The 27,598-nt window shown below is 38.9% G+C and overlaps 1 protein-coding gene across 6 annotated transcripts; it reads right to left on the reverse strand.

The window, feature by feature from the left end:
• Positions 1 to 1,375: 1,375 nt before the first annotated feature.
• LOC121248859 (ATP-dependent DNA helicase At3g02060, chloroplastic) lies at positions 1,376 to 27,268 on the reverse strand. Of its 6 annotated transcripts, XR_005937524.1 has the most exons (15): positions 26,523 to 27,268; positions 25,741 to 25,966; positions 25,282 to 25,527; positions 24,666 to 24,800; positions 17,056 to 17,180; positions 15,658 to 15,797; positions 15,194 to 15,264; positions 5,368 to 5,529; positions 4,611 to 4,697; positions 4,135 to 4,308; positions 3,707 to 3,751; positions 2,620 to 2,976; positions 2,279 to 2,401; positions 1,877 to 2,149; positions 1,376 to 1,780 (listed from the first exon to the last, which is right to left on the reverse strand). XR_005937524.1 is itself a non-coding variant. In XM_041147459.1 (13 exons), exons 1-13 carry the CDS (start codon positions 27,113 to 27,115, stop codon positions 2,048 to 2,050), a joined length of 2,463 nt encoding a protein of 820 aa, XP_041003393.1. In that variant the 5' UTR covers positions 27,116 to 27,268; the 3' UTR covers positions 1,376 to 2,047. The 6 variants fall into 6 exon arrangements, 1 of the variants encoding a protein (XP_041003393.1); XR_005937525.1 differs by lacking the exon at positions 2,279 to 2,401 and having other exon boundaries at positions 1,971 to 2,149; XR_005937523.1 differs by lacking the exon at positions 2,279 to 2,401.
• Between the last annotated feature and the right edge of the window lie 330 nt (positions 27,269 to 27,598).

The raw sequence follows: 27,598 nt of genomic DNA on the forward strand, positions 1-27,598 counted from the left end.
TATAGAGTATGATAGTAGCACTCCATGAACATCATAACAAATTAACCCAAATAACAAGGCAAGAAAGTCAAGTATGAGAAGCCCCAACACATGCCACTCCTCACCCTTCTTTCTTGCTATGCTTAGTTGGTAAAGGGAACACATTAGATATACATTGTCTGCTAATATCCTTATATATCTATTTGCAAGCATAGCTGTCTACTTTACAAGAAAGTCAAGTATGATAGTAGCACTAAATGCTAGAACTGAAAACCCTAAAAAAAAACCTACATTATTATGTTCTTAAACTATGTTTTTTTGTTTGAAAAATAGATCTCCACAAAATAATGCAAGAAATTGATTTTCTAAGAACATCAAAGTCATATACCAGATCTCCACGAGTCAAAAAACAACTCAAAGCCACGTCTTAGATCTAAGAGTAGATCTAAGAGTACTAAGGTTTCGACAATCGACAGAGGAAGGCTAGGGTTTCAGCACTTAACAGTCCAAAACTCAAACCCATGATAGAAAATACCGAAATTTCTCTCACCTGGTCACGGAATGGGACCCTAACAACACGAGAGAGAGAGAGAGAGAGAGAGAGAGAGAGAGAGAGAGAGAGAGACAACAGAGCAACGGAAGTGACGACAGAGCAATGGGACCCTGACGACATGATTAAACCGATTTTAATCATGCAGGTCAAGAAATGATCGTAGCTCGGTCATGGGGACTCCCCACTCTTCTATTGCCTTCACCTTCTGCTTGTCCATCCTAATCTGGCCATCCCCTATCCCAATGCCCTAGGAACATTACTTCTTGCATGGTGCAGGTCAAGAAATGATCGTAGCTCGGTCACGGGGACTCCCCACTCTTCTATTGCCTTCACCTTCTGCTTGTCCATCCTAATCTGGCCATCCCCTATCCCAATGCCCTAGGAACATTACTTCTCGCATGGGCGAACATCCAACTACTTCCTATACATCCAAGACGAGTGCAGCTTTCCAATATGATGAGAAGGAAGTCAGACTGGAACATTACTGGTTCTAGTCCGAGGAAAAAAAAAAAAGCAAATTCAGACAATAAGAGAAGAAATCAGACCTACATATCTTGTTTGAATGCGAGCTTGTGGGGGCTTTCGCTATTTGGGAAATACTGATGTAGTAGACGATCAGACCTATATGTAGTAGATGATAAGACAATACGAGAAGAAATCAGACCTATATGTCATGTGCTGATGTAGATGATCATGGATCATATTAATCACCTACACTAGGATTAAGTAGTAATGGCAAGCAGCTTTGTTGAACAGGATTCAATGGGAAAACTGTCACAGATTCGCCCACCCTTGGCAATTAGTGAGTCATGCTCTGCTAAAGCTGGAGTTTGTGCGTTGGCATTCCTCTTGAACTTCCCCTCGTTTATAATTGCTTTGGTTAGTACGTTCAAACATTAATATGACACTTCATAGTTAATACAACCAATCCACAGTCACATATATACCGAAGACTACAAATAGGAATAACAAACCCTCTGCCCACAACATCGATATATATAATATATATATATACACTTATTATTCCTTCCCAGTTACAAGAGCACTTTTTGAGGCTTCAGAATACATTGTCCCCACATATGAGCTTCTACGTAACAACCTTGAGACAAGTTTCATCCTATTGAGTCCAGAATCTATATTTTTTAGCTTTTCCAGCCCTCCCCCAATGCATTCTTTTCACACAGCAGCTGCTCCTCCCCACCAGCGTGTCGTCAATGGTTGCATCCCCCACATTTTCAGAAATGCATGCTGCAAAATTGAGTTGAGCCAGTCGCAAAGCATTAAGTTACTAAGGGATACTGAACAGTCTGCCAACTTAGTTCTATATAACAGAAAAATAATCACCGTTGACACAAACATTTGCTTAGTTCCCATCTAACCACAGCTGAACGAGCATGTTCATAAAATCAGTTGCATTAGTTGGGTTCTGACTTCTAACATTTTCATGTGATTCATGCTAGCAATGCTCAGTCACGATCCAGGAGAATCAGAGATGGACAGATTGTGTTTTGTTGGCTAGTATTTTATTAAGGCTGGTAGCGAAGCATGAAGTTCAGCCAAGCATTGGAAGATCCAATTCAGGAGCTGTTCTCTTGGTAGCTCTAAAAGAAGTTCTGCCTGCAAAAAGTAAGGGAAAAAACGAAATAGATTGTAAAACTAACCAGTCAAAGCCAAAGAACACTTTAGGTAACAGTTGAGCAATAGTAGAGAACCACAGCAACATAGATGTCCGTATCGACTTCATACATGTCAAACTAATACTAGTTACTAACAACATGAAGAGTAAGGAGCCTCCAAATACATTGTAAGCGTACAGGAAAGTGGCATGCCGACATCAGTAATCCCAAAAAATAAGCAGACATTTGATACCTACATAACATTTTCTTGCATCAAATCCTTCCTCTAACCATGCAATTGAATAAAAGCTATCAGCATAGATAGAATGAAAATTGAAAAGAAGTGAAACGTGTCTTTTGTTCTATGGTTCTTTTATGCCTTCCCCCCCTCCCCAAAGAAAAACAACCAAGTTTTACCAAATGGGATGCCCCAACAAAACGCCAAAAGCCAAAGGAAGCAACATAAGTTACCTTAATTTGATCTCCCACAAGATCCAAAGAATTTCGATGAACATCAGAAACCATTGAATCCATTATAAGCTTGAAAACCTTCTTAGTCATGTTTGTTTTCATGCCAACCATCTTTCCTGAAGAAAATATTTTAGTTATCCCTAGATCCGCAGCCATTCTCCTCACATAAAGCTTCTTCAATAGAATCTCCATGGAGTATGGCTCTTTTCCATATTGGCGGCGCAGATTCTCTGTAAATTGCATCAAACTCCAGATGTCTCTCTCAGCAGCTTTCTCAGCTTCATTAATTATTTCCATAGGATTCTCCAGATTATTTATGTACTCTGAAGGGAGGTGAGGGTTTATATTTATATCCATCTAGCGTGCAAAAATAAGACCAACGAGGTATTAGTAAACAAAGTTCAAACAAAGTTCTCTAATGTGCATATAGTCCTATCAAAGGCTACTACTAGATAAAATTTTGCATGAGCATCCAAACTAGCAATTAAGCTTGATGAAACCTAAAATATGCTCTTCTATCTTGCAGAGAGATCTGGCTGTCTCTAAGTAGAAAAACATATACCAAGACAACCCTTATTTCACTTTGGTAAATCAAGACCAACCAAAATGGACCACATGCACCGGGTCTCGGGATGCTGTTCTTGACACCCAGTGCCAATCCAAAAAAAAAAAAAGACCAACCAAAATGGACATCTTTGGAAGTTGGAAAGAAGACACTATAAAACAGTGACTTCACATGCAAATTATGATATAATTTAAAAAAAATCCAATTAAAGAAAGTCTTTGTCACCCCCAGGTAAGCTTGGACACAGTTTCTTTTAAACATGAGACCAATTTAAGGGTTTCTTTCGGAAAAGATATTTAAACAAGACCAATGCTTGTCTTGTTTCAGGACATCTCGAAGTTATTGGCATCTGAGATTCTAAACCATCGGGCTGTTCAGCAAAACTTCCTTGAAGAGCCATTCAGATATGTAAGTGTCTGTTTTAATCTAAATCAGGAACCAAACTACATCAGAATGGATCTCTGAAAAGCCTTTGTTATCATGTTAAATACAAAAACTTACTGAGTTGAGAACACCCAATACCTGTACAGACTGGTAAGGAACTGAAATTACACGATGCTCTTCAACCTGGTAATCACCAGAAATAATATATGTTGTAATTAGAGGCACAGCAAGTGAAGCAAGTATACTAGATACTCAGAAAGCCTAGTCAACGGATAAAATTATTTCCTACACACGCAAGCATGCAAATTCGTGTGCGCGCACGCAACAAACAAACACACGCACAATACAAACTAGCAGGGTTGTCTGGTCATTAACAAAGTGGCAAAGCATTCTCATATCCCTTGTTAAGACATTTAGATGAACGAAGCACAGTGGAGATGGAAAAACATATAAGGACACCAAAGTGGAAGCAGAAGCTATTAATTATTCACACAGCACATTAAACCAAATGCTTCTTCTCACAAAACTCAAGTGTAGGTGGAAATGGATAATGAACTAGAACGTACCTTGGACAAGCTCTCAAAGAGCATCTCAAAGAAGAGATCAATTCCTACATTTCCAACATCACCTGTCTGCTGCTCACCAAAGATTGTACCAAAACCTCTAATACCCATGTCTCTCTCTGCCAGTTGAAATCCTTGGCCGAGTTCACGGCATTCTTCTAGAGCTACAAGCCTCTCCTAGCACAACCAACAATGAACCTTTGAGTAACTACAATTCAGGCAATGCCCTAAAATAGGAGATAGTTAATGCACCTAGAAGATGGAGAAAATTATTAAAAAGAATAAGATGAAGAAATGGAAACTTCTTTTTTTTTTGGGACCAGGGACAGGGGAAGTGAGGTAAGGGGACAAAACATACTACGTCCAACTATCCATATTTGGGTTGTATCCCTTTGCAGTTTTAATCAAATTGACTGGTCAAAAAATCTATCCAAAGTGCACATACAAGTAAAAAGTAGAGGCTCGTAACAAAAACTTACCAATGCTTGATCAGACAGTAGTGACTTATTGGGGTAAAACAAGTATGCATGCGCTTCCTTATCCGTTCGCCCTACCCTTCCACGTAACTATATTAAGAGATATAAAATGATAAAAAAAAAAAAAAAATATGCGATTCAGTTTCGTCTCCAGGGAGAATATAAATCAACTTAAAAGTTCATAAACACCTATGCTCCTGTTAAATACAGACGATTTGTACTATGGGAGAAGAAGTGCCAAGAAACTAAAAATTGTAGTTATTTGGGCCTGTTAAGAACAGAAATATGGAAAATGGTAAAGCTACTTCCATTTTAGAACTTTAATATAATTTGATATTAAAATTTTTTTTTTTTTCATTTTTCTTTTGTTGCAGTAGCTGACAGTATATTTGACTTAGGTGAAAAAATTAGTTTTTTAATGTTAAGTAGTGATAGAGTTGTGAAATAGTAGTTATTGTATCATTGTCCCAGAAAAATATATATATATATATAGGTATGTATATACAAATTAATCTATTGGTCCTGAAATTAGATGTATTTCCCTTTTAGCAAGTATTTTTTGACACTTGAAAACTATCATGCCTATCTCATCCTGTCTCGTATTTTGAATCATTCACAAATGTAACTAATTAAATCTCTGAGCTCATAGCTCCACTGAACATATATTTTATGCTATGGACGAATATTTGTAACATTGAGATATTCTCACTTAATATTCACAACTCGAGAATCGTATATAACATAAGAGGAAAAACAGAACCTGGTACAATTGTGCTAGGCCAAATTGTTGAACATCCTGAATTATGATGGTGTTTGCATTTTGAATATCAAGCCCACTTTCCACAATATTTGTGCATATAAGGATCTTTATTTCACCTTGTGCAAATCTCTCCATGGTTTCCTCAAGCTGCTTTGAATATTGCTGCAGTAACAAGCAGAAGGTAAAACACATGAACAACAAAAAGTAAGAAATAGCCACAATAGCAAACTTGACAAGATTAGTTGAAAAACACATGGGCTCGTTTGGATAGTGAGATGAGATGAGATGGTTTTAGATGAGTTAAATAAATTATTGTTAGAATATTATTTTTTAATATTATTATTGTTTTGAAATTTAAAAAATTGAATTGTTTATTATATTTTTGTGTGGAATTTAAGTTTTAACGACGAGATGAGATAAAATGAGATGGGATGAGATGGTGACAACACCATTATCATTATCACCATCATCATCGTCATCATACTATTATTATTATTTTAAGGAAGGATCATATAGGAGAAACTATGACAAGTTTAACAATGAAAAAAAAAAAAAAAAATCATAAGGTATGTCATCAAATGAGGAAAAAAAAAAAAAAAAAAAAGAAAATAAGTTCGTTCAAGATTGGTTGCATCTATTATGTAAAAAAAAAAAAAAAGATTTTAACAATATAAACAAAACAAAGTTTATTACAACATATCAAAAGTCATTAAAGGGCTTCATGCTCATCAAATATTAAGTTTAAGAATTAAAAAACAAGTAGTGTGATAATACTGATATAAAGTATAGATACATGCATAGAATAAAAATTTTATTCTTTATGATATAATTCAATGTTCATTGATTCCAAGATTGGTTGCCACTCTTGATTTACATAAAAAAAAGAAAAAAAAAAAAAAAAAAAAAAAAAAAAAAAAAAAAAAAAAAAAAAAAAAAAAAATTTTTTTTTTCAAAAAATAAAAAAGAAGGATGTGAACTGATATGTGGTTATCTATTTTTTGGTACGTTTCATCTCAAGGATGAGATATCTTTTAGGAGGGTAGGTTTGTAACATACAGGTCTTAAGATAAACCATCAAAATATTTTTGTGCTATTTATCACTAATTCCATTTTACTAATATAATGTCTTAATATTTTATTTTATATTAAGGAAGTTCCATTTAAATTTCTTTAATTTAAAAATAATTCTATCAAATCCCCTAATCTGATAAAAAGGATCACCACGGTTAATTTAAAGATTTTACATATTGTTGTGATTTACTCAATTCCCACGTTTAAATCATTGTGATTTTGCTTCCTAAGTTCCAGCCCACTAATCGAATCTTCAATAAACTAAACCATTGAGAGTCGGTTTCATCTTTAAACTCCAACTCCTCGCAATTTTAAACACTCTATTTCCGTCTTTATCCACCTCTCCTTCTCTCTCTTCTCGGTTTCAACCACAACGGGTCTTCAACGATTACTAACCGTTAGGAATCGGTTGAAAATAAATAGGGGGACATGAGATATCCTCTCCCGTACAAGCAAGGTGCTATCGTCGCCAACTTCGAACGTGAGCCTTCCCCTCCCCCCCCCCCCCCTCTATATATATATATATATATATATTGTTGTATAACCGCAGCACATCCCTATTAGCGGAGACACTCACTAAATGCATACCACCTTGAACAGCCACTAAGGAAGCCAAGACCTTCAGTCACCCCATTCAACCACCATCACGCCAAAAACCACCAAGAGACACTACAGAAGGTGCCAATCAGTAAGTCCCCTCCTCACTCCACGACAATCGTCAACCTTCTCCCTCTTCTCCATCATTTTCTCTCACCAAATGTAACAGTCAATTTTCGTGTTTTGGGTGTGCTTTAAGAAAATAATTTAAATTTTGTTGTGATTTTTCTTTTTCTTTTTTTTTTTTTGATACGTAAGAAGTAAATTATATTGATGTGAATGAAAATAGGCAAAGTCTATGTACACAGGAAGTATACAAAAGAAAATGCCTCAATAAATTCTATAAGCGCTAATTTAAAGAAAAGAAATCATGAACATTAGTTCCATTAGCACAATGGCTGAAAACCAGAGCACTAATGTTTGTTAAAAAAAAAACAAAAATCAGAAGCTTCACCATAGTGCACTCCCTATCATCGAAACACCGTGCATTCCTTTCCGACCAAATGCACCACATAATACACAACGGTATCATCTTCCATGCTACCGCCACCTGAGAACAGCCATGAATGTCCTTCCAACAAGCAAGCCAACCACCCTCAATGACATTTCCCAAGAAACATCAAGTCTTCTAAAGATCTCATTCCACAACGTACTTGCACCACACAATGCAAATAACAAGTGATCCACTGACGCTCCATATTTTTTGCACAAATAGCACCAATCCATCACTATGAGTCCCTTTCTCCTCAAGTTGTCCGTGGTCAAAATGTTCCCAAGCGCCGCAGTCCATATAAAGAAGACAAATTTGGAAGGCATCTAGGATCTCCAAATACTTTTCCACGGAAAGTTATGTTACCTTGAGATGCCAATAATTTGTAATACGCCTTCACGGTGAACTTCTTGTTGCCACTGGACCTCCACTATATCCTATCCCCATGTGCCGTTATCCTACCTGTGGAATATAACAAGCTGAAAAATTCTGAAACAGTATGCAATTCCCAATCATGATTAGCCCTATTAAATAGGACATTCCACTGGTGAGAACCATGAGAAAAAGCATAAAGATCCACCACATAAGCCTCCTTGTTAGTAGCAATAATGAAAAGAGCTGGGAAAACCCTTTCAAGAGCATTCTCTCCACACCTAACATCATGCCAAAACCTGATTCTGGTTCTCTCTCCAACCACAAAACGGATATGATTTTCAAAACATGACCAACTCATAATAAATTTCCACAAACCTACACCATCCCCCCCTACATTAGAGCACCTAACCCCCCCCCCAAAACACTACCATGTCTATGGTCAATAACTCCTTCCACAACGAATCCCCATTCAGGTGATATCTCCAAAGCCATTTTCCCAATAGCGCTTTATTAAAATCCTCAAGTTGCGCACTCCCAGCCCTCAGGTGAGATTCGGGAGCAAACTTTATTTTACTTAACAAGATGGAATTTTGTTTCCTCCCCCAAACCACCCCATAGGAAAGTCCAAAATAATTTCTCGATTCTAGCCACCACCCCTGCAGGTAACGAGATAGAAAGTAGGTCGAAAGATTAGATAAAGTGCTCTTCATAAGAGTAATTCAGCTCCCTTTCGATAATTAAACGTTTCCAGCCAGCCAATCTTTTCTCTACTTTCTCAATAACTCCATCCCAAATAGCTCTTGCTTTAAAAGTTGCCCCCAACGGAAGGCCCAAGTATTTCATGGGCAAAGAAGACACTTTACATCCCAAGAGATTTGTCAGCCTATTGATTCTAGGCACCGCTCCCACCACCACCATCTCGACTTACCAAGATTCACCTTAAGCCCCAACAAGGCTTCAAAGCATAACAAAAGTGCCCGTAAAGCTTGAATACGGCCAAAGTCCGCATCACAAAAGAGAAGCGTGTCATCTGCAAATAAGAGATGTGAGATTATGATACAACCATTAGTATCATTACCCACCGAGAAACAGTCTAAGAAACCTCCTTCAACAGCTACCTTCACCATCCGACCAAGTGCCTCCATAACAATAACAAATAGAAAAGGAGATAATGGATCCCCTTGTCGCAATCCACGTGAACTGTTAAAAAAACCAACAACTGTGCCATTAACAAGCACTGAGAAATGGGCATAGTAACACAATGACGAATCCAATATATCCACCAATCACCAAAGCCGCACCTCCCAAGCGAATAAAAGAGAAAATCTCAATTCACATATCGTATGCTTTTTCCATGTCGAGCTTACAGAGGATACCTGGTACTCCCACCTTCAACCTATGATTCAAGCACTCATTGGCAATGAGAACTGAATCAAGTATTTGTCTCCCCCGAACAAAAGCATTCTGAGGCTTAGAAATAATTTGTGCCATCACCGAACTTAAACGATTAGCAAGAACCTTCGATAAAATCTTGTATACCACACTCACTAGGCTTATAGGGAGGAAATACTCAACTTATAGCCCCCAGCTTCTTCGGTATGAGAGCAATGAACATTGCATTGAGGCATTTCTCAAACTTTTTGAAAGAATGAAACTCAATAAAAACCTACATAACATTACATTTCACAATTTCCCAACACCCTTGAAAAAATCCCATCGAGAAACCATCCAAACTCGGAGCTTGTCTTTAGCCATACCACTAATGACCTTGTAAATCTCATCTTCTTCAAAGGGTCTTTCCAACCAACTCACACTCTGTGTATCAATGGACTCAAAAAACAAATCATCGAGCTTCGGCCTCCAACAGGACAACTCCATAAGAAGGTTCTCATAATAATGAACAATATGGTCCTCTAATTCAGGAGGGGAAGAGAGTACGTGAGTACCTGAATGGAGTGTCTCAATAGCATTATTGCGCCTATGAGAATTAGCCACTTTATGAAAAAATTCGTACACTTATCACCATCTTTTAACCAAAGAGCCCTGGAATTTTGTCGCCACGAGGTCTCCTCCATCAATAAAAGCCTTTCCAGTTCAGTCACAACCGACCTCTTTCTCAACAACTCCTCCAAAGTATCGCCTGACAATTCCCGCCCCTTTAATACCTGCAGTTCCTCCATTAAGGTAGTCTTTTGATTGTCAATGCTGCCAAAGGCTTCCCAGTTCCACTTCTTTAAATCTTGTTTCAAAGCCTTAAACTTGCCTGCAAGAATGAAACTGGGAGTACTCATGAAATGATAAGAAGACAACCAGGAAAGAACCTTCTCAACAAAACCATCAGCTGCTAACCACATTTTCAAACTTGAAATATCGTCATCCCCCATGAATACCGCCACAGTCTAACAAGATAGGGAAATGATCTGAACAAACAGGGGCAAACGCTTCTGGCACAACTCTGGGAAGTGGGCCTCCCACGAAGGTGAGACTAGAAACCTATCCAATCTCGACCAACTCCTACTATTGGACCAAGTGAACTCGCCCCCAGCTAGAGGGAGATCCATAAGATCCAAATCAAAAATGAACTTAGAGAACTCCTCCATGGCCAAAGAATTGTGATGACTCCCCAATCGCTCGCTGGGGAAGCAAGTGATGTTGAAATCTCCTCCCATACACCATGGCACATCCTATAAACAATATAAACCAGCCAATTCTCCCAAAGCCTCCTCCTATCTCTATCCAAGTTGGGCCCATAGATACCTACATAAGCCCACTCCCAATCATCTACCACATTTTTAAAGAGATTAGCAACTGAGAAAGACCCAACACTCTTCTACCACCTCCACCACTCTTCTATCCCACATTAGGAGAACACACCTAACGCACCCACCGAAGCCAAATAGGACCAACCCACATACAAACACCCCCACAGGCTACAAGCAATTCTTTTTATTTTTATAGTATTATATATATATATATATAGCAATAAGAGTAACAAGTACACTGAACGTATATAAGAAAATCTCTAACCCATACTAGAGAGCTCCTACTGCCCCAAAAAGCCCACAAAAAACAACCCAAAATATAACAAGCCTGAGTTAGAATAAATCACACATCCCCAACTCCAACCCAATGTTGCCCGTAGCCCAACCTCCACCCGAAATACCCTCTATGCGAAAGATGCTCTAACCTCTATGCCCTCGACTTGAGCTACCGCCTTTAGCGTCATAGTTGATTGCACAAAAAAGACGCTTCAACTCCTTACTTTTCTTAAAGATTGATTTGGTATCACACGAGTGGCTCACCTCAATCGCAGTGATTAGAGCATTAAACTGGTCTTCACATCCTCCATGTGAGATTCCCACAATATGTTGAATCTCATTAACCTTTTGCAAAACCCAATCCAAAGATGATCCATCTATATTATCTAATGGAGGAAGAGATACCAAAGGGACAATGTCTTCCCCCGACATAACGCCCGACATAGTTCCAAACGGCACCAACGATAAATCCTTGTTCAAATCATGTGCCTCCTCAACAACCCCATTAGTACTCTCCATTGGAGAATATAGGTTGGCAACCAATCCCTTCACCTCTAGCGACCTTGTTTGTGCAACTTCAACTGACCCTAACGTTGGCGTTACACCATGATCACGTGACGGAACCAGAGCCAAGGGTCCCATCGTTGTAATTTGTGTCTTCCCACCGTGCTCCAAGCCTTCCACAGACTCTGCTCTTGTCGTGGACTTCTCAAATACCCAACTTGTCGCCTTCTCTGCCATTATGACTGAGGACAAGTCAGAAACTTCGCCCAAGTGTTCCATAGAAGCTTGTGTTCATTTCTACGTAGGAGCTGTTGTCACCGACAAAGGACATGGGGGTCTCCGGGATCGACAATGGAGGTTACCCGCGCCGAGATAAGGGTCTCCTCTGGTCGATGTAATGGAAGTGGGTTCATATGCCCAGGACTTCCATTGGATCGTGAAACTAGTCCAGAAGTGGAGCCCTTCTCAAACACGGGCCGCAGAGCTTCGCCTCCATTTCGGGTTTGGGAGGTGAAATGGGCTTGTGCAAATTGTTCCAGGTACTATATACACGAAGGCGCTTATTGCGATCATTGAGCCACGCACATTCTAAGAGAGTATCTTAGGATTCATAAACAAAGTTGGTCCCCTCCTTTTGATCTATCCCTTCCACCGCTCCCTCCTTCGCTTCATAATTAATAAAACATGTGAGCTTTTGAGTTCCTGTCTCTCTTTATAGTGGACTTCGAGCAATCGCTTCATGGCAACAAGAAGGCCTAAAATGCTCTTCATACCCTGTATAGAGACACCAACAACGGCTTGTAACTCCATCACCTTCTTGAACACCCACTCAAACCCGAAACTCTCTGAGTTGGAACTAGGAGGAAGTGTGCAAATTGGTTCAGCCTGCCCCCCATCTAAACATTCCTGATTACAAATGGCCAACTGCAGATCCCCACCATCAAACCATTCCCCATATGGCACCCCCACTGAAAATACCTCTGTCCTCACATCATGGCCCAACTCCATGTGACTATTTTCCATTTAGACACCGAGTGGGGTCAAAGGCCTCCAACACAGCCCCTTGTGGCTGCCTAACCAAGGACAAGGGGCAATTCGTAAGAAATGGAACCCCTTCTTCTAGAAGTACCATCATTGATGACGTCGTCGTGCCAATTGACGTTGTGAAATCACCAGAAACCATTGTCGGACTTGTCTGTGCTAAATCCAATGCTTGGGTGCTACCGTCGGCTACAGATGGTGTCAAACTCCCCTCTCCAAGCTCTGTAATTGCTACCGCCGTCATTAAGCGGACGGCGGTTTTGTAGCCATCTGCAATACTGGGATCATCGACGTGACATCCAGGGACACCGGCATCGATGGCTCGTGCCCCCCACTAATGGGCCAGAATCTCCCAAGGCCTGCGATTGTCTCCTCTAGACGGGCCCTAGAAGGCTGGACGAATGCTTTCCCCTGAGCTGAAGCCCAGGGCTTGGGCCCGAGGCCTTTTCCTTCCCTCTTGCTTGGCCCACGTCTATTTCCTTCCCATTGAAGCCCACAGCAAACTTCATTTCCTCTAAAGCTAACCCACGAGCCAAGCCCAGACCCGAGCCCAACTCATCTTTCCCTTTAATACACCAAGACAGCCAGTTGACTTTATCAGTCAAATCTCCCAACTGGCTCCTCATATCAGCCAACGTCTAACACAAAATTTCCTCATTCTGTTCGACCACGCCCTGCCACCCCCCTCACCTCTCTGACTCCCCACCGAAAACATGACGCTACCTGACCCATGTAGGCCTGCCGCACCTACTCTGGTTGGTTCTCTAGGCCTCACCAAAAACTGTGGGTACTGTCAAGCCTTCTTGAAAGACCGGGAGTCAATAGATGATGTCGTCGTCGCTAGTGGTGGAAGACACCCAGAACCACCTTCCCTACCAACTTCCTTCAAGACCTCCGCTAACTTCCTCCAACCCATCCCATTCCTTTCTCCAGGTATGAAAATAAGCTTCCTGCGACCTCCCCCACCATGCTCAGCCAGGCCATATAGACACCTCTGAAGTTTGAGCAAAGTTGTGCAAAAAATCCCTTGTGCCCTTCCCTGTGAGCTCCATAGTACGTTATGATACGATTAGTGGTTCCCGTTCTGGCCACAGGCAGTGGAACCAGTGCACAACCTTGCAAATGGGGTTAATGTGCGTTGGCCAATTAAGATAAGATAAACAAAGTTAAGTTTTTTAAGGTATGCATATCATGAGCATGAGTATGAATGGATCAGATTTTCATTTCAATCAAGCATTTTTTGAAAAACCTTATATTTATTATGTTTACAGTATGATGTGTTACTTATTGAATCTTCGACTCATTTTAGTTTTATTTCATTTTTTTAACCACCCAAGTGAGAAAGATGATCAGGATGAGCAAGCGGGCCAGGCTTGCACAGAGCAAGTTAATGTTACATAGTTTCAAACGTTATAGTTTTTTTTTTTTATATAAGTAAGAAATATATTGAAACCACATAATTAGGCATAGCCCAAGTACATAGGAAGTATACAATAAAAAAAATACTTAAAATATAAATATTTTAGACATTATTAAAAGAGAAAAACAGCACGAAAATATAAATATTTCAGACGTTATAGTTGATTTATATTAGGCTAACAATTATTTCATTTTCCTTTATTTCTGCAATAAAATCTCTGATTATGTTTTTATTCAAGACATGGTACATTTAATAATATTTTATGGAATAAAGAGATGTTTTTATTTATTTATGTAAATCTCTTGCCTGACTTCAATTACAAAAATACGTGACATCCCTAGCCTAAGGAAATGGGGTGTTACAATTTGGTATCCGAGCCTATCCCAACCAAAAATGTGAGACTTGAGTTGTGCCACCCACAACGGATTAGCCCAAAGAGAACGTCGGAAATTGAAAGGGGGAGATTGTGATACCCCATACTAAGTGATAAGGATAAGTTATAAGAAAAACAGGGAGTTAAAACATCTTTCTTGGGCAATCAACTACGATGCTAAGGGTTGTAACTCAAGTCGAGGGAAGACTAAAGAGAGGGCATCATAAAGACGTTCTCGTAGAGGGAGTTTCAAGTGGAGTATTAGTCTTACGGAAACAATGGGTTGGGGTTGGGGAGGTGTGTTTAATTCCAATTCAAGCTTGGTGTATTTTGAGTAGTTTTTCACTGGCTTTTTGGGTCTTTAGGAGCTCTCTAATATGGGTTAGGTGTTTTCTTGTATACGTACAGTGTACTTGGTTACTCCTATTGATATATATAATATTTTTACTTATAAAAAAAAAAAAAAAAGTGATAAGGATAAATGGTGTATGGGATTCCACATTGCTTTAGAAGGAGAATCTCTTGCTCTTTATAATGGGTCTAATGGACTCCAATTGTATTATTGACTAGTCTTTTGGAGTCTAGTCATGATGTGCTTAGACCTCCTTAGAGCATTACATAGTGTTTCTCAAAATCTGCTCTTGATGTTAGATCAGCAGCTAAAAACAGGAGAGGAATTGGGACGGTGCTGAGCATTGTTTGTCGTGTTTTTTTATTATGATTAAGGCATAGTTCAGCTGTTCATCAATCCATTGTCAAAACTCAAGTGTTACCTAAATTTTTTTTTATAAGAGTTTGACCTAAATTAATGATCACATATAGTTCAGTCTTGGGGACCTAACTTTCATATCCTACAAACCCACTATAAACATAAACGTTATAGAAAGAAAAAACCCAGACAAAAAAAAAGTGACTACCTGCCCATGTGCAATAGCTATTTCAACATTTGGAAATGACTGTTCAAGAAATTCCATAACTTCCTCAAGTCCTGACAGATCAGAATGGTCAGGAGACTTATATCAACAAACTGAAACATAAAGAACCTGTAGTAGTAATTAGTATATTGGGATAATTGCCTGTGACTCCACCTCTATGTTTTTACATTGTTCTCTCAATGTGTTATCTATTGTTAAGTACAAAAAACCACATAAAATCTTCTCCTTAGTTGCACCCTTTCAATAATTTCACAAATACAATGACTGGCTCTTGACACGTGTAAAACACCGCACTATACTCAATAGTCTACATTTAATGATATGTGCATATTATTGATGATGGAAAGAAACATAGGAATAATACACATAATTAACTTCCAGGAAGCCCGGATGAACAGAATAATCTCACAAAAAAACAAATTCAGAATTGATTTGTCTGAGATCACCTTTGATACGAGGCAGAACGTGAAAAACTTGGCCACCACGGTCCAGCTCGTACTTGATGGCTGATATTAGCTTTTCCTTGCTATATGCTGAAAGGTGAGTTTTTATAGGGACCCTTTCTGGAGGTGGAGTTGAAATCAAACTGAAATAGAAGGAAATAAACTTACAACGCCATCGTTATCTAGAACCAGAAACTTGTTACCCATTGCTCTCAAAGATCATTTATGTGTATATCTAAGTTGCAGCGCAACAACCATATGGGGATAATATCAATCTCAAATGCATAACTGCACATCGAAGATCCCTATATTATAATATGGCTCTCATTTCTTCTTTATGACATTGTTATTTAAGCCTTAGCATGCAATACAAGCTATGAATATTCCCTCTTAATTCAAACAATAAATTAAATTCATCAGCCTTTTCTTACACAAGCAACTCATGTTGACAAACCCTAAAGCCCAACAACCTCTAACAATTAAATTCCTATAGGTGGCACTCCTTTTCCAAAAGGAGGCCTTAAAACCATGAGAGGTGAGGAAAATATTACTTATTTAAGTAATTCAGAAGTTGTAACAACAATAATAAGATAGATTGTGATCTATGATATTCAAAATTCCCCAAAGCTTTATTTAGTGAAGTTGCTGAATGTAGTACCCGATTTGTGTATCACACTGTCTAACTCATTCCCTAGTACAAATAAATGGTGCACAAAGTAAAATCTCCCCCTCTTATTCATAAAAAAACTGGAGTGCAAAGTAAAATCTATGACTACCTATGATGAAATTTGCATTGCATATTTTTAACAAATTTAAATAAATAAATAAATAAAATATGATTGCAGACCCAGTAATTAGGGGTTGCTTGGGTAGTGAGAAATTCTCATCACATCTTAAAACTTCTCATAATTTCCTTTCCAAACATCACTCAAACACAAAATACTTTTCAATTTCAAATCTTCAACTTTTTCATCTAATCATTACCTAATCATTATCCAAACACAAAAAAGCAATACAATTTTTCCAAACTTCTAAACAAAACACAAAAATCAATACAACTTTTTTCAAATTTCAAAACAAAAATAAAATTAAAAAATATTATATTCAAGCAATTTTTTGCAACTTTATAATATTTTTATTCAACTCTATCTCTCCTTTTCCAAAACCCAATAAAACATCTTAACTCAAATCATCTCACTACCATTCACATAATTCTCATCTCATCTCATTACCCAAAATGCCCCTAGAAAAAAAGTTGAAAAAATAAAAAGGACATGTCACCCTACTAAATCACGTACATAGTCCAGTAACTGCCCCAACATTTACAAAAAAAAAAAAAAAAAAGTACCAAAAGGTAATCAAATTTCTGGTCCTGATTTATATCTCCAAGAAACATGGTACCTTGCATCACGAAAACCAGTTAATGCTAAATAAAGGGTTCTTGGTATAGGGGTTGCTGAGAGAGTAAGAACATCAACTGAAGTTTTGAATGAAGCAATCTTCTCCTTCTGCTTGACGCCAAATCTCTATAGAGCAAAGAAACATTGCACAATCAGGAACGTATATACCATAAGTCAAAGTAAAGGGGTCAGTGCAGATAGAATTATTGGGGAGTTGCAATGTTATTCCTGCTCCTTATGTGGTGTATTTGAAAGGAAAGGACTGGCTGCACATCTGATGAGTAGGCTTTCTGTACAAAACTTGAGTTCCTTTTTTGTGCTCTTTGTTCATCTGGATGGCATCTTGCAAGGTATACCCTCTTCATCTTTCCTAAAATTCCTTAAACTTTTAAAATCAACCATGCCTTGTTTGTCCTTCTTTGTAGGGCTGTAAATGAACCAGTTTGTTCGATAGTCCACTCAATACTCGCCCAGTTAAACACGAATCAAACTCAACTTGTGGAAAGAAAAGAAAAAAAAAAAAAAAAACTCGCCCATGTAAGCAAATATCAGCTCGATTAGTTTTGTTTTGTTTTTTTTTATAGGTAAAAGTAAAGTTTTATTGATATAAGAGACACCGCCCAAGTACACCGGTAGTAAACACTGAACATGCCTAATTATATCAGAGCACTAGTGAGAGATACAAGCAAATCATGAAGGTTGTCCGTATTACAAATAATGGCCGAAGCCCATGAGAGTAAAGTATTATAAAAAAATCGCTTCAACTCATCCAAAGAACACTCCATGTCTTCAAAGCACCTCACCTCTTGTTTCTCTCCAGCCACAAGCACCACATAATGCGAAGAGGGATCATTCTCCACACAGCGGCGATGTGGGCATTTCCCCCGATACCTATCCAGCAGCACATAATATCCCTAACTCTTCCAGGCATAACTCATACCACTCCTGTCCTATTAAAGATCTCATTCCATAAACACTGGGTCACCTCACAATGTAAAGAAAGATGATCTATTGATTCTCATCACTCTTGCACAGAAAGCCCCAATCTAAAATGATGAGACCAAGTTTTCTCCGATTATTCGAGGTGAAAATCCGCCCAAGAGATGCAGTCCAAACGAAGAAAGCAATCTTGGGAGGTACCTTGAACTTCCAGATAGCCTTTCAAGGATAGCTATGATCATTAGAAAATCCCAAGAGAGCCTTATAGAAGGAGTGCACCGAGGATTTTTTATTTCCACTCAGATTCCACAACAACCTATCCCCCATCTCATTGCCAATCAACATTACATATAACGAATCAAAGAAATCAGCAAACCTGCCCAACTCCTAATCTTGAGCAGCTCTTGAAAATCTCACATTCCAATGGACAGCACCATTAGATAGTACTAATAAGGTCTCGTTTGGTTACGCAATTCAGATGAAATGAGATGTTTGGTTGAAAGTTGAATAAAATATTGTTACAATATAATTTTTTAATATTATTTTTATTTTGGGATTTGAAAAAATTGAATTGTTTATTATATTTTATGTGGGAGTTTGAAAAAATTGTAATAATTATATGAGATGAGATGAAATGAGATAGTTTGATTTTGTGTAACCAAACCAGCCCTAAATCAGCCACAATAGCCTCTTTGTTACAAGAAATTTGGTAGAGCATAGGAAACACCTGCTTTAGAGCCCTTTCTCCACACCACACATCGTGCCAAAAGTAAACACCATTGCCTCTTCCAATTGCGAATCTGAAAAACTGAGAGAATCTTCCCCATCCAGCTCTTATGTTTTTCCACAATACGACACCATGTGTCCCCCTAACTTCATTAGAGCACCAACACCCCCAAATACTCCCATACTTGGAATCTATGAATTCTCTCCATAAGCCCTCTCTTTCTCTATGATACCTCTACAACCATTTCCCCAAAAGTGCTTTGTTAAAGACCCTTACATTATGCACCCCCGACCCACCACATGGAATTGGTGAGCAAACTTCATCCCAACCCACAAGATAAAACTTAGTTTCCTCCCCCATGCCTCCCCAAAGAAAGTTATGAAAAGTTTTCTCAATACGAAAGGTCACACTTGCAGGTAGCAGAAATAAGGATAGAAAATAAGTAGGAATGTTAGATAAAGTGCTCTTAATGAGAGTTAATCTACCACCTTTGGACAAATATATCATTTTCCACCTAGCCAATCTTCTTTCGAGTTTTTCTAACACACTATCCCGAATAGATTTGACTTGAAAGCGGCCCCCAATGGAAGACCGAGGTAGTTCAGGGGCAGCGAAGCAATCTTAAAGTCCAAGATAGTTGCCAAGCCCTGAATATTGTTTACACCACCCACAGGAACCATTTCAAACTTCAAGAGATTCACCTTCAGGCCTAAAACCGCTTGAAAGCAAAGTAATACAGCCATCAAGTACTGCATATGATTATTGTCCGGCTCACAAAAAAGTAGCGCGCCATTAGCAAATGGTAGGTGAGATATAGTAACACCTCCCACAGAAAATCCATCGATAAAGCCTCCATTAACAGCTGCACACAACATACGACTCAATGCTTTCATAACAATGACAAACAACAAATGGGAGAGGGGAACCCCGTGTCTTAGTCCCTAGAATTGTTAAAGAATCCTTCCTGTGCTCCATTCACCAAAACCGAATAACAAACCGTCGTTATACAATGCTTAATCCATGAAATCCATCTATCCCCAAAGCCGCACCTCCCAAGTAAATAACACAAAAAATCCCAATTAACATGATCATAGGCCTTTTCCATGTCCAACTTGCATAGGAGTCCAAGTGTACCCTCCTTGATTCTACAATCTAGAGATTCGTTGGCAATCAACACCGAATCCAAGATTTGTCACCCCTTCACAAACTCGTTTTGAGATCTTGATATAATCTACTCATAACCTTACTCATGCGATTGGCAAGCACCTTTGAGATGATATTATACACCCCATTAATGAGATTAATAGGCCGAAAATCTTTCACCTCCACTGCCCCAACTTTCTTAGGGATAAGAGCAATAAAAGATGCATTAATGCTTTTTATTTACCAAAGGTGTATAACTCCTAAAAAACCTGCATAATATCTTCCCCAACCACATCCCAACAATCATAATAAGGCCATCAAAAACCCATCCAGCCCCAGGGTTTTATCCTTGGCCATCCCATGAATCACTCTAAGAACCTCCTCTGCTTCAAAAGGTCTCTCCAACCACAAAGAGCTTACTTGATCAATATTCTCAAAAGGCATACCATCCAGTTTGGGTCTCCATGGGGATTTTTCAGCAAGTAGGTCTTCGTAGAAATTAACAATATGATTCTTAATATCATCATAATCAGAGTAAACGTGTCCCTCAACTTGGAGCACCTCGATAGCATTATTCCTATGGTGTGAATTAGGCATCTAGTGGAAAAATTTCATACAGAGGTCCCCTTCCTTCAGCCAAAGGGCTCTTGACTTTTGTCTACACGAAATATCCTCCATTAGTAACACCTTATCTAGCTTCGAAGTGATAGCAAATTTCCTGCAAGAGTCCTCCTCAGAAAGATGAGCTCTCACCTCCCCTTCCTCCAAGTCCTTTAATTCCTCCAGAAGAGACCTTTTTTGACTATTATTGTGCCCGAAGACTTCAACATTCCACATCTTCAAATCCCTCTTTAGTGCTTTCAATTTCCCAGCCAGGATAAAGCTAGGTGAACCCTCTAAAGAATACGAGGACCACCACGAACTCACTTTCTCCACAAAACCCTCAACTTTCAGCCACATATTTTCAAACTTAAAGTATCTTTTACCCTCGTGAATGCCTCCGCAATCCAATACAACGGAGAAATGGTCCAGGCAAATTCTATCCAATCTCTTCTGTAGCAAGGTAGAGTAATGTACCTCCCATGAAAGAGATACCAAAAATCTATCCAAACGAGACCACGCCTGATTATTAGGCCAAGTGTGCACACCACCACCAAGTGGTAAGTCCACCAGATCCATATCAAAAATAAATTCAAAAAACTCATTCATTGCCTAGCTATGCTAGACTTCTCCCGATCTTTCACTAGAAAGTGATATTAAAATCGCCACCAATACACCACAGTAGGTTTCACCAGCTGCCCAAACCCGCTAATTCCTCCCATAATACCTTCCTATGTGAGTCCACTAGCAAAAGCCCACCAAAAACCATCCTCCACATTTTGAACGAGCTCGCTACCGTATACTTTCCAGCACAATCCTCAATAGACTCAACCACCCTCAAGTTCCACATAATTAGGATGCCCCAGATGCTCCCTCAAAGGTAAGATACACCCATCTCACAAATGGACAGCCCCAAATGCTAGTGATGAAGCTACAATCCATGAATTCCATCTTAGTTTCCTGCAAACAAATAATATCCAACTTCCATTGACGTAAAATATTTTTCACCCGCGTACACTTATTGGGTCATTGAGACCCCCCGTATGTTCCAAGAAAGAATTATAGGCTTCATAGGGAGAAATAGCCTTTCCCTTGGATCTTCCTTTGCTAGTACTGTCCTCCCATCCGTCGTAATTGATTGAACAAGTGAGATGCTTAGCTCCCTCCTTTACCTAGAAGCAAATTTAGGGGATTGAAACCAACCTTACTCAATGGAAACAAGTAATGCCCTGAATTGCTCCTCGAACCCATCACAAGAAATCCCCACACACTCCTAAATATCCTTCACCTTCTAAGCCACCCAATCCGATGGTGAGCCTCCCATTGTAAGCAAGCGAAAAAAGCTGTATAGTGGCTCTGGGTCCACCTCGGCTTATATGCCAACTAAAGCAAAGAATTCTTGTCCTCTAACCCCACTACCGTCCCTTGACTGGTTGAGACTGCCTAGAGACCTTCGCCGAAGAAGAAACCCCCTGAGCCTCCTCCCTGCTATCCATTGGCCCTGTTTGTGTGTGTTGTGCCTGAGATCCCACGTCTGTCAGTGAGAAAAGGTTGAGATCCATTTCTAGATCAGTTATCAGCAACTCCGTGATCACCCTTAAGCCACCATCGATGATTCCTCTTACCACTCGCGATCCCGATGGGTTGATTGGCTCATGAACCATGGTTCTCAACTTCTTCATTACAATCTTGTAAGTCCTCCATTGCCGTCGAAGAGCTCCTTGGTACCATCGTCGCCTTCTCACAAGTCCGATGGAAACCCCAGCACCTTCTCCGACGAGGTTGATTGACTTTCACCAGTACAAGACCCACCTCTCCACCCTCTCTGACCCTCCACACGGGCTGAGATCCAGCCCTAAATTTTTCTCTACTGTGCACCACCTCCGCAAGGCCCTTCGGGTTTGGACCTAGCCCAGCCTCCCGATGCCTTTGGTTTGGAACTAACCTCATGAATCCACCCTCATTTACTTGCCCAAACAAACAGCCCATTTGCTTAGAGCCTAGCCCATCCTCCTTTAGAAACCCACAAACTTCGCTTCCCAAGCCCCTTACGTTGCCCGATCCACACATCTCCCTTTCCAAGCCCGTCTTATTAGGCCCATTAGCTCCTCCTCAACGCAACATATTAGAGCCTCAACCTTCTCCTGTAAAGCCAACAATTGCATTCTCATTTCCAGCAAGGTACTGTGCACATCCTCCTCTGCCAATCCCACGAAAAGCCTGCCTCCTCCACCTCTCCACTGTGCACTTGCTTTCCCAGAGGTAAGTGGAGCCTTTCCACCCCTGTCAGCACCATCTACCGTGCCAGCTCCATGAGTCGGGACCTTCTGCTGCACCAAAACCTCGCTATACGAACGACTCTAAGGGTGTTCAACCTCCACCAATGGCCTCCGCTCAACATCTCCAACACCATGAAAACCTTTCCCTCCCTCCATAACGACCTTCCACAATGCCTCTGCCATTCTCCTCCAGGCCTTACCTCCCAACTCTTCAAGTATGAATATGAAGCTTCACCGGGCGCCACCACTGTACTCCACCAGGGCCATGTAACGGCCTCAAGCATTTGAACACCTTTGCGCAATGAAGCCTCTAGAACCCTCCCTTGTTGTTGTGTAAAATTCGTTCTTTTCTCCCTCCAAGCAATCCTCCAATGTTTTTTCCAATGCTTTTGCAAACCACTACACCGTGGGAATTCCTAACCTCATCTCCTTCACCACCCTCCTACTCCTCTCAGTAATGAACAAGAATTTTCCATCCTTCAACAGGGCAAACGCCTTTGATTCTATCACCAAATGTTTCAAAAACCCCATAATCCCCCTAAACTCACTTAAAAACACTCAACTCAACAGGAATCTCCCCATAGAAACCCAAAGAACCTCATTAGTAACAGGTTGTACGGAGAGAAAAATAACAAAAAGAAACAAGAATTTCTTAGAATCTAAAAGTAACTTATTATTCTTTCAGAAAGGTAAGAAGAAAAACAAGCTTAACTTCTACTTTTAGGTTCTTATAGCAAATAAATGGTGAATGCCCAGAAAGAAAATGGGGCAAGGTTAGTAAAATGGGGCAAGGTTAGTAAATGACACATACCCAACTAAACTCGACTCGACTTTGCTAAGGCTCGTTAAAGCCGGCTCGTTTATGCCCGAGTCAACTCATTAGCTTGACTTGATTAAAACTCTTTCATACATTGATAAATATATAAATATATATCTATATATATATACCTTTGTATATATACATATATATATTAGTTAATAATATGAGCATAGCATCTTTTATAATTAAATATAAAATATGTAACCTAATTACTTATGCGTAGTCACTTGTGCCTATATATTGAATATACTTCATGGCAATATTGTATAATTTGTACAATAGTTAGTCGATAGGATTTAGGCCTCGTTTGATTATGCAGTTTAAATGAGATGAGATGAGATTTTTTGTTGAAAGTTGAATTAAATATTGTTATAATATTATTTTTTAATATTATTTTTATTTTTGGATTTAAAAAAGTTGAATTATTTATTATATTTTGTGTGGAAGTTTGGGAAAGTTATAATAATTATATGAGATGAGATGAGATAAGATGAGATGAGATAGTTTGATTTTGTATAACCAAACCAGACCTTAATAATTTCATATAGTAGTATGTAAGAACCATATATGAAATGTTTATATACACTATCATATTATGTGTATGCATTAGTAATTTATGTAGGCATATAATATATTGTTATCATGGATAAACATCAAATAGTTACATATTAATCATTTATAAATTTTTACAATTTTCTAATTCAATAGAGGTTCTACTTGTTAGTTGTAAAAATTTCATTAAATTTTTATTTTATTTTTATTTTTTATTTATCTAATTTCTTAATTATTAAATTTTATTCAAAAATAAAAAATAAACAACAAGAGCCGGCTCGACTTGAGCTCATTTTTGGGTCAACCTCGAGCTCGAGCTCAAGTTGGGATCTTAGCTCACTAAGACAAACTCGAACAAAGACTAGATAAAAATCTCGAGCTCAAGCTCGGGTTTTTTGAGCCAAGCCGAGCCTGGCAATCCAATGACTGGCTCGGCTCAAATTGATTACAGCCCTATTTCTTTGTGTGTCGTGTACAGTTCCCTTTTGCTTTGGTCCATCCTTGCTCAATAAAATCATTATCCACGATAGCGCAAAGATTAAAAAGCAAACCTGTTCCTCATCAACCACAAGAAGACCTAGGTTATTATACACAACACGAGTTCCAAGAAGTGAGTGAGTCCCGACAATAATGTCCAATCGACCATTTTTTATCATATCCAGGTACTGCTCTTTCTCTGCTTTGCTCTGCATATTATCATAGTTCCGGTCAATCTCAAGCCAAAGTAATAATTACATATTATTTATGAATATTTGACCTATAGAATAGAACAAGTAATGCAATTCAAAGGAGCAACTTCCTTTAAGTCTGTATACCAGTTGTTTACTTTGCAAGCTGCAACCTTGATATGCAAACGAGGTCTAAGTTATAATCTAGAGTCACAAAGATACTCTAATAACAAACAAGGCCAACAGATCACGGTGTGCTAGGATAAGACAGTAGGTAATGAAACCATTTAGAACTCTGATATGCATAAAGACTGAAATGAATCAGAATCATATAGGCAAAGGAGCTAATGACATGCATCTAACACTAACAGAATAAAGTTAAATTTGAATATGGATATTTCCCTCTAAACTATAACAAATTAAAGCAATTCAAATTGGATTAGAAATGATTCCCATTAGTATCTCAGACTTTGTAGTTGCAAGAGATAAACAAACCTACCTGAAACCTGCTCAGGAGTCCAACATTGATATCACGATACATAGAAAATCGCTCTGAAATAACATCAAAATGTTGCTTGGCTAACACAATTGTCGGTGCTAGAACCATAGCTTGCTTACTGGCTGAGACTACACAAAAGATGGCACGTAATGCAACTTCAGTTTTACCAAACCCAACATCTCCACAAATCAATCTGTCCATTGGAGTTTCTCTCTCTGTCAAATCCTTCTCCACATCAACGAAAGCCTGTAATGAGGATGTAATTGTTTTGTGAGTGGAAGAAACAGCATCTATCCATTTTTGTGAACTTGAAAACTTCTAATATGCTACTAAATCATGACAGAAAGAGACTATAGTCTTAAAGTAACCCCCAAAAAGAAAAAGAAAAAAAATAATGAAAACCTAATTCAAATAAGTCAATTTAACAAAGGAAGTGAGGACAAATGATTGCAGTACCACCTGTTTTTGATCTGGTGTGGGTTCATAAGGAAATTGAGCTGCAAATTCGGCCATGGCAGGACTCTTTGGGTAGGGAGGCCGCCTTTGTTTCAGCCTATGTAAATACAGCTCCATCAAGTCAACAACCATTTTCTGAATTGCAACCTTTCCTTTTGTCTTTCTCCTCTCCCATACACTAGTATCACTCAATTTACTCAATGTCCGGGGCCTTTTTGATTCATTTGGGCTGGAAATATAACAGTATATAATAAAGTGTTTTAGATTAAAAAATACAGACACGCAACAGTATCCAAGTTAATAACAGAGTATGTATTTTATAGGTCCAAGTTATTAACAAGGTTAATAAATACGACCTTCATTTGTTGGGAAACTGTCCTTGAAGGTGATAACAGTAATTTCATTAAAAACTGTATGGTAAAAGTTCAGTCGGTCTAGGAAGTAGACTCAGAATAAATTATAAATTATCCGTTTTCATTTCAACAGCTGAAGAAAATAGTTAAGAAAAGAGCCAAAATTAATATATTTCAAAGTCAGATCCCTGGGTTACTGAAACGTATTCACCAGATGAGAAGTTTTTCTATAATACCATAAAATTTGGACAGACAAATAGGCCATCATTTGACTAAAGACTCGTCCAAAGATCAGGAAAAAAAAAAGGCTAGTTCAGTTTTTTTTACTTCACTATATTTTAAAACAAGAAAGACATTTGAGACGGAAACAACAGGACAAGTGAAGTTTAAGATTCTCCATAAAATCAAGGATGGAAGTAGTGGGAAACCTACAGATTGTAGCGATAGAGCAAACGAGAAGCCTGCTTGACCGGAAGTTTAGCCATGTCATCTGCATATTCTATAAAGACATACTCGATTGGCTCCGTAGAACCCTTGGGCACATCGAATTTGATCCCCACAAATCGCCCAATACCCACCTTTTTGTGTACAACGTAATCGCCAGAACGGAGAGTATAGGGGTCCACCTTGTAACTAAACCCACCCCCACCAACACCACCACCCTTGAGCTTCTGCAAGCCCCTCTGCTGCTGCTCCTTTACCAGCTGAATATACTTTTCGGCCTCATCCGAGTCCATGACCGTTCTGGAAGCATCTCGCTCGTTATAATCACGGCGAATCCTGTCGTTCAGTACGAAAATGGGATCGTCGTCGTGGTCGATTTTGTCTCTTGGTTTAGAGAATTTGGCGGGTCCGGAGGCGAAGAGGCCTTGAGTGTAGACAGCTTTGGCGAGTGAAAGTGAAGGTTTTGTTTTGAAGTGGCAAGCGAGGCACCGAAGACCGAAAAGTGTCCAGAGCCTCGGAGATGAACTGTCCTTCGAGAAAAGAGGCGTGGAAATGTCAGATACTCGGATGAGAGAAGCCATTGAAGAAGAAGAAGAATGGGTATGCTAGAGAGTTTCAAGGTGGTGTGGACGAAAGAACGGAGGAAATGGAGATTTGGACATCGGAGCTTCAGCCTTCGGGTACTTCACAGGGTAAACGTGTGGATAACCAGAGGGAGGTTTTGAAGGGTTTTTCTTTTTCAATAATATTATAAACCATATCATCGTATTCTTATCTTATTATATAAAATATGTTATATTTATTATCTTTAAATGATAAAATATTATTTAATAAATAATTATTTAATAATAATAAATATATCACATAATATATAATAAAATAATAATATGATATATAAAATTCTTATTTGATTTTAAACAACATTCAATAGGCAAAAATTACCAAAACCCAAGTTTGGGATAATCGATGGATTCGAGTCTCGACAGGCAAAATTAATCACGGGAGGTTGGTTTTGTTCGATGATATTTAAGCCTATGGAAGTGATTTTTTTTATTTTTTAAAGC

This window comes from Juglans microcarpa x Juglans regia, chromosome 2D (assembly GCF_004785595.1).
Source record: "Juglans microcarpa x Juglans regia isolate MS1-56 chromosome 2D, Jm3101_v1.0, whole genome shotgun sequence".
Classification (NCBI taxonomy): Eukaryota; Viridiplantae; Streptophyta; class Magnoliopsida; order Fagales; family Juglandaceae; genus Juglans; species Juglans microcarpa x Juglans regia.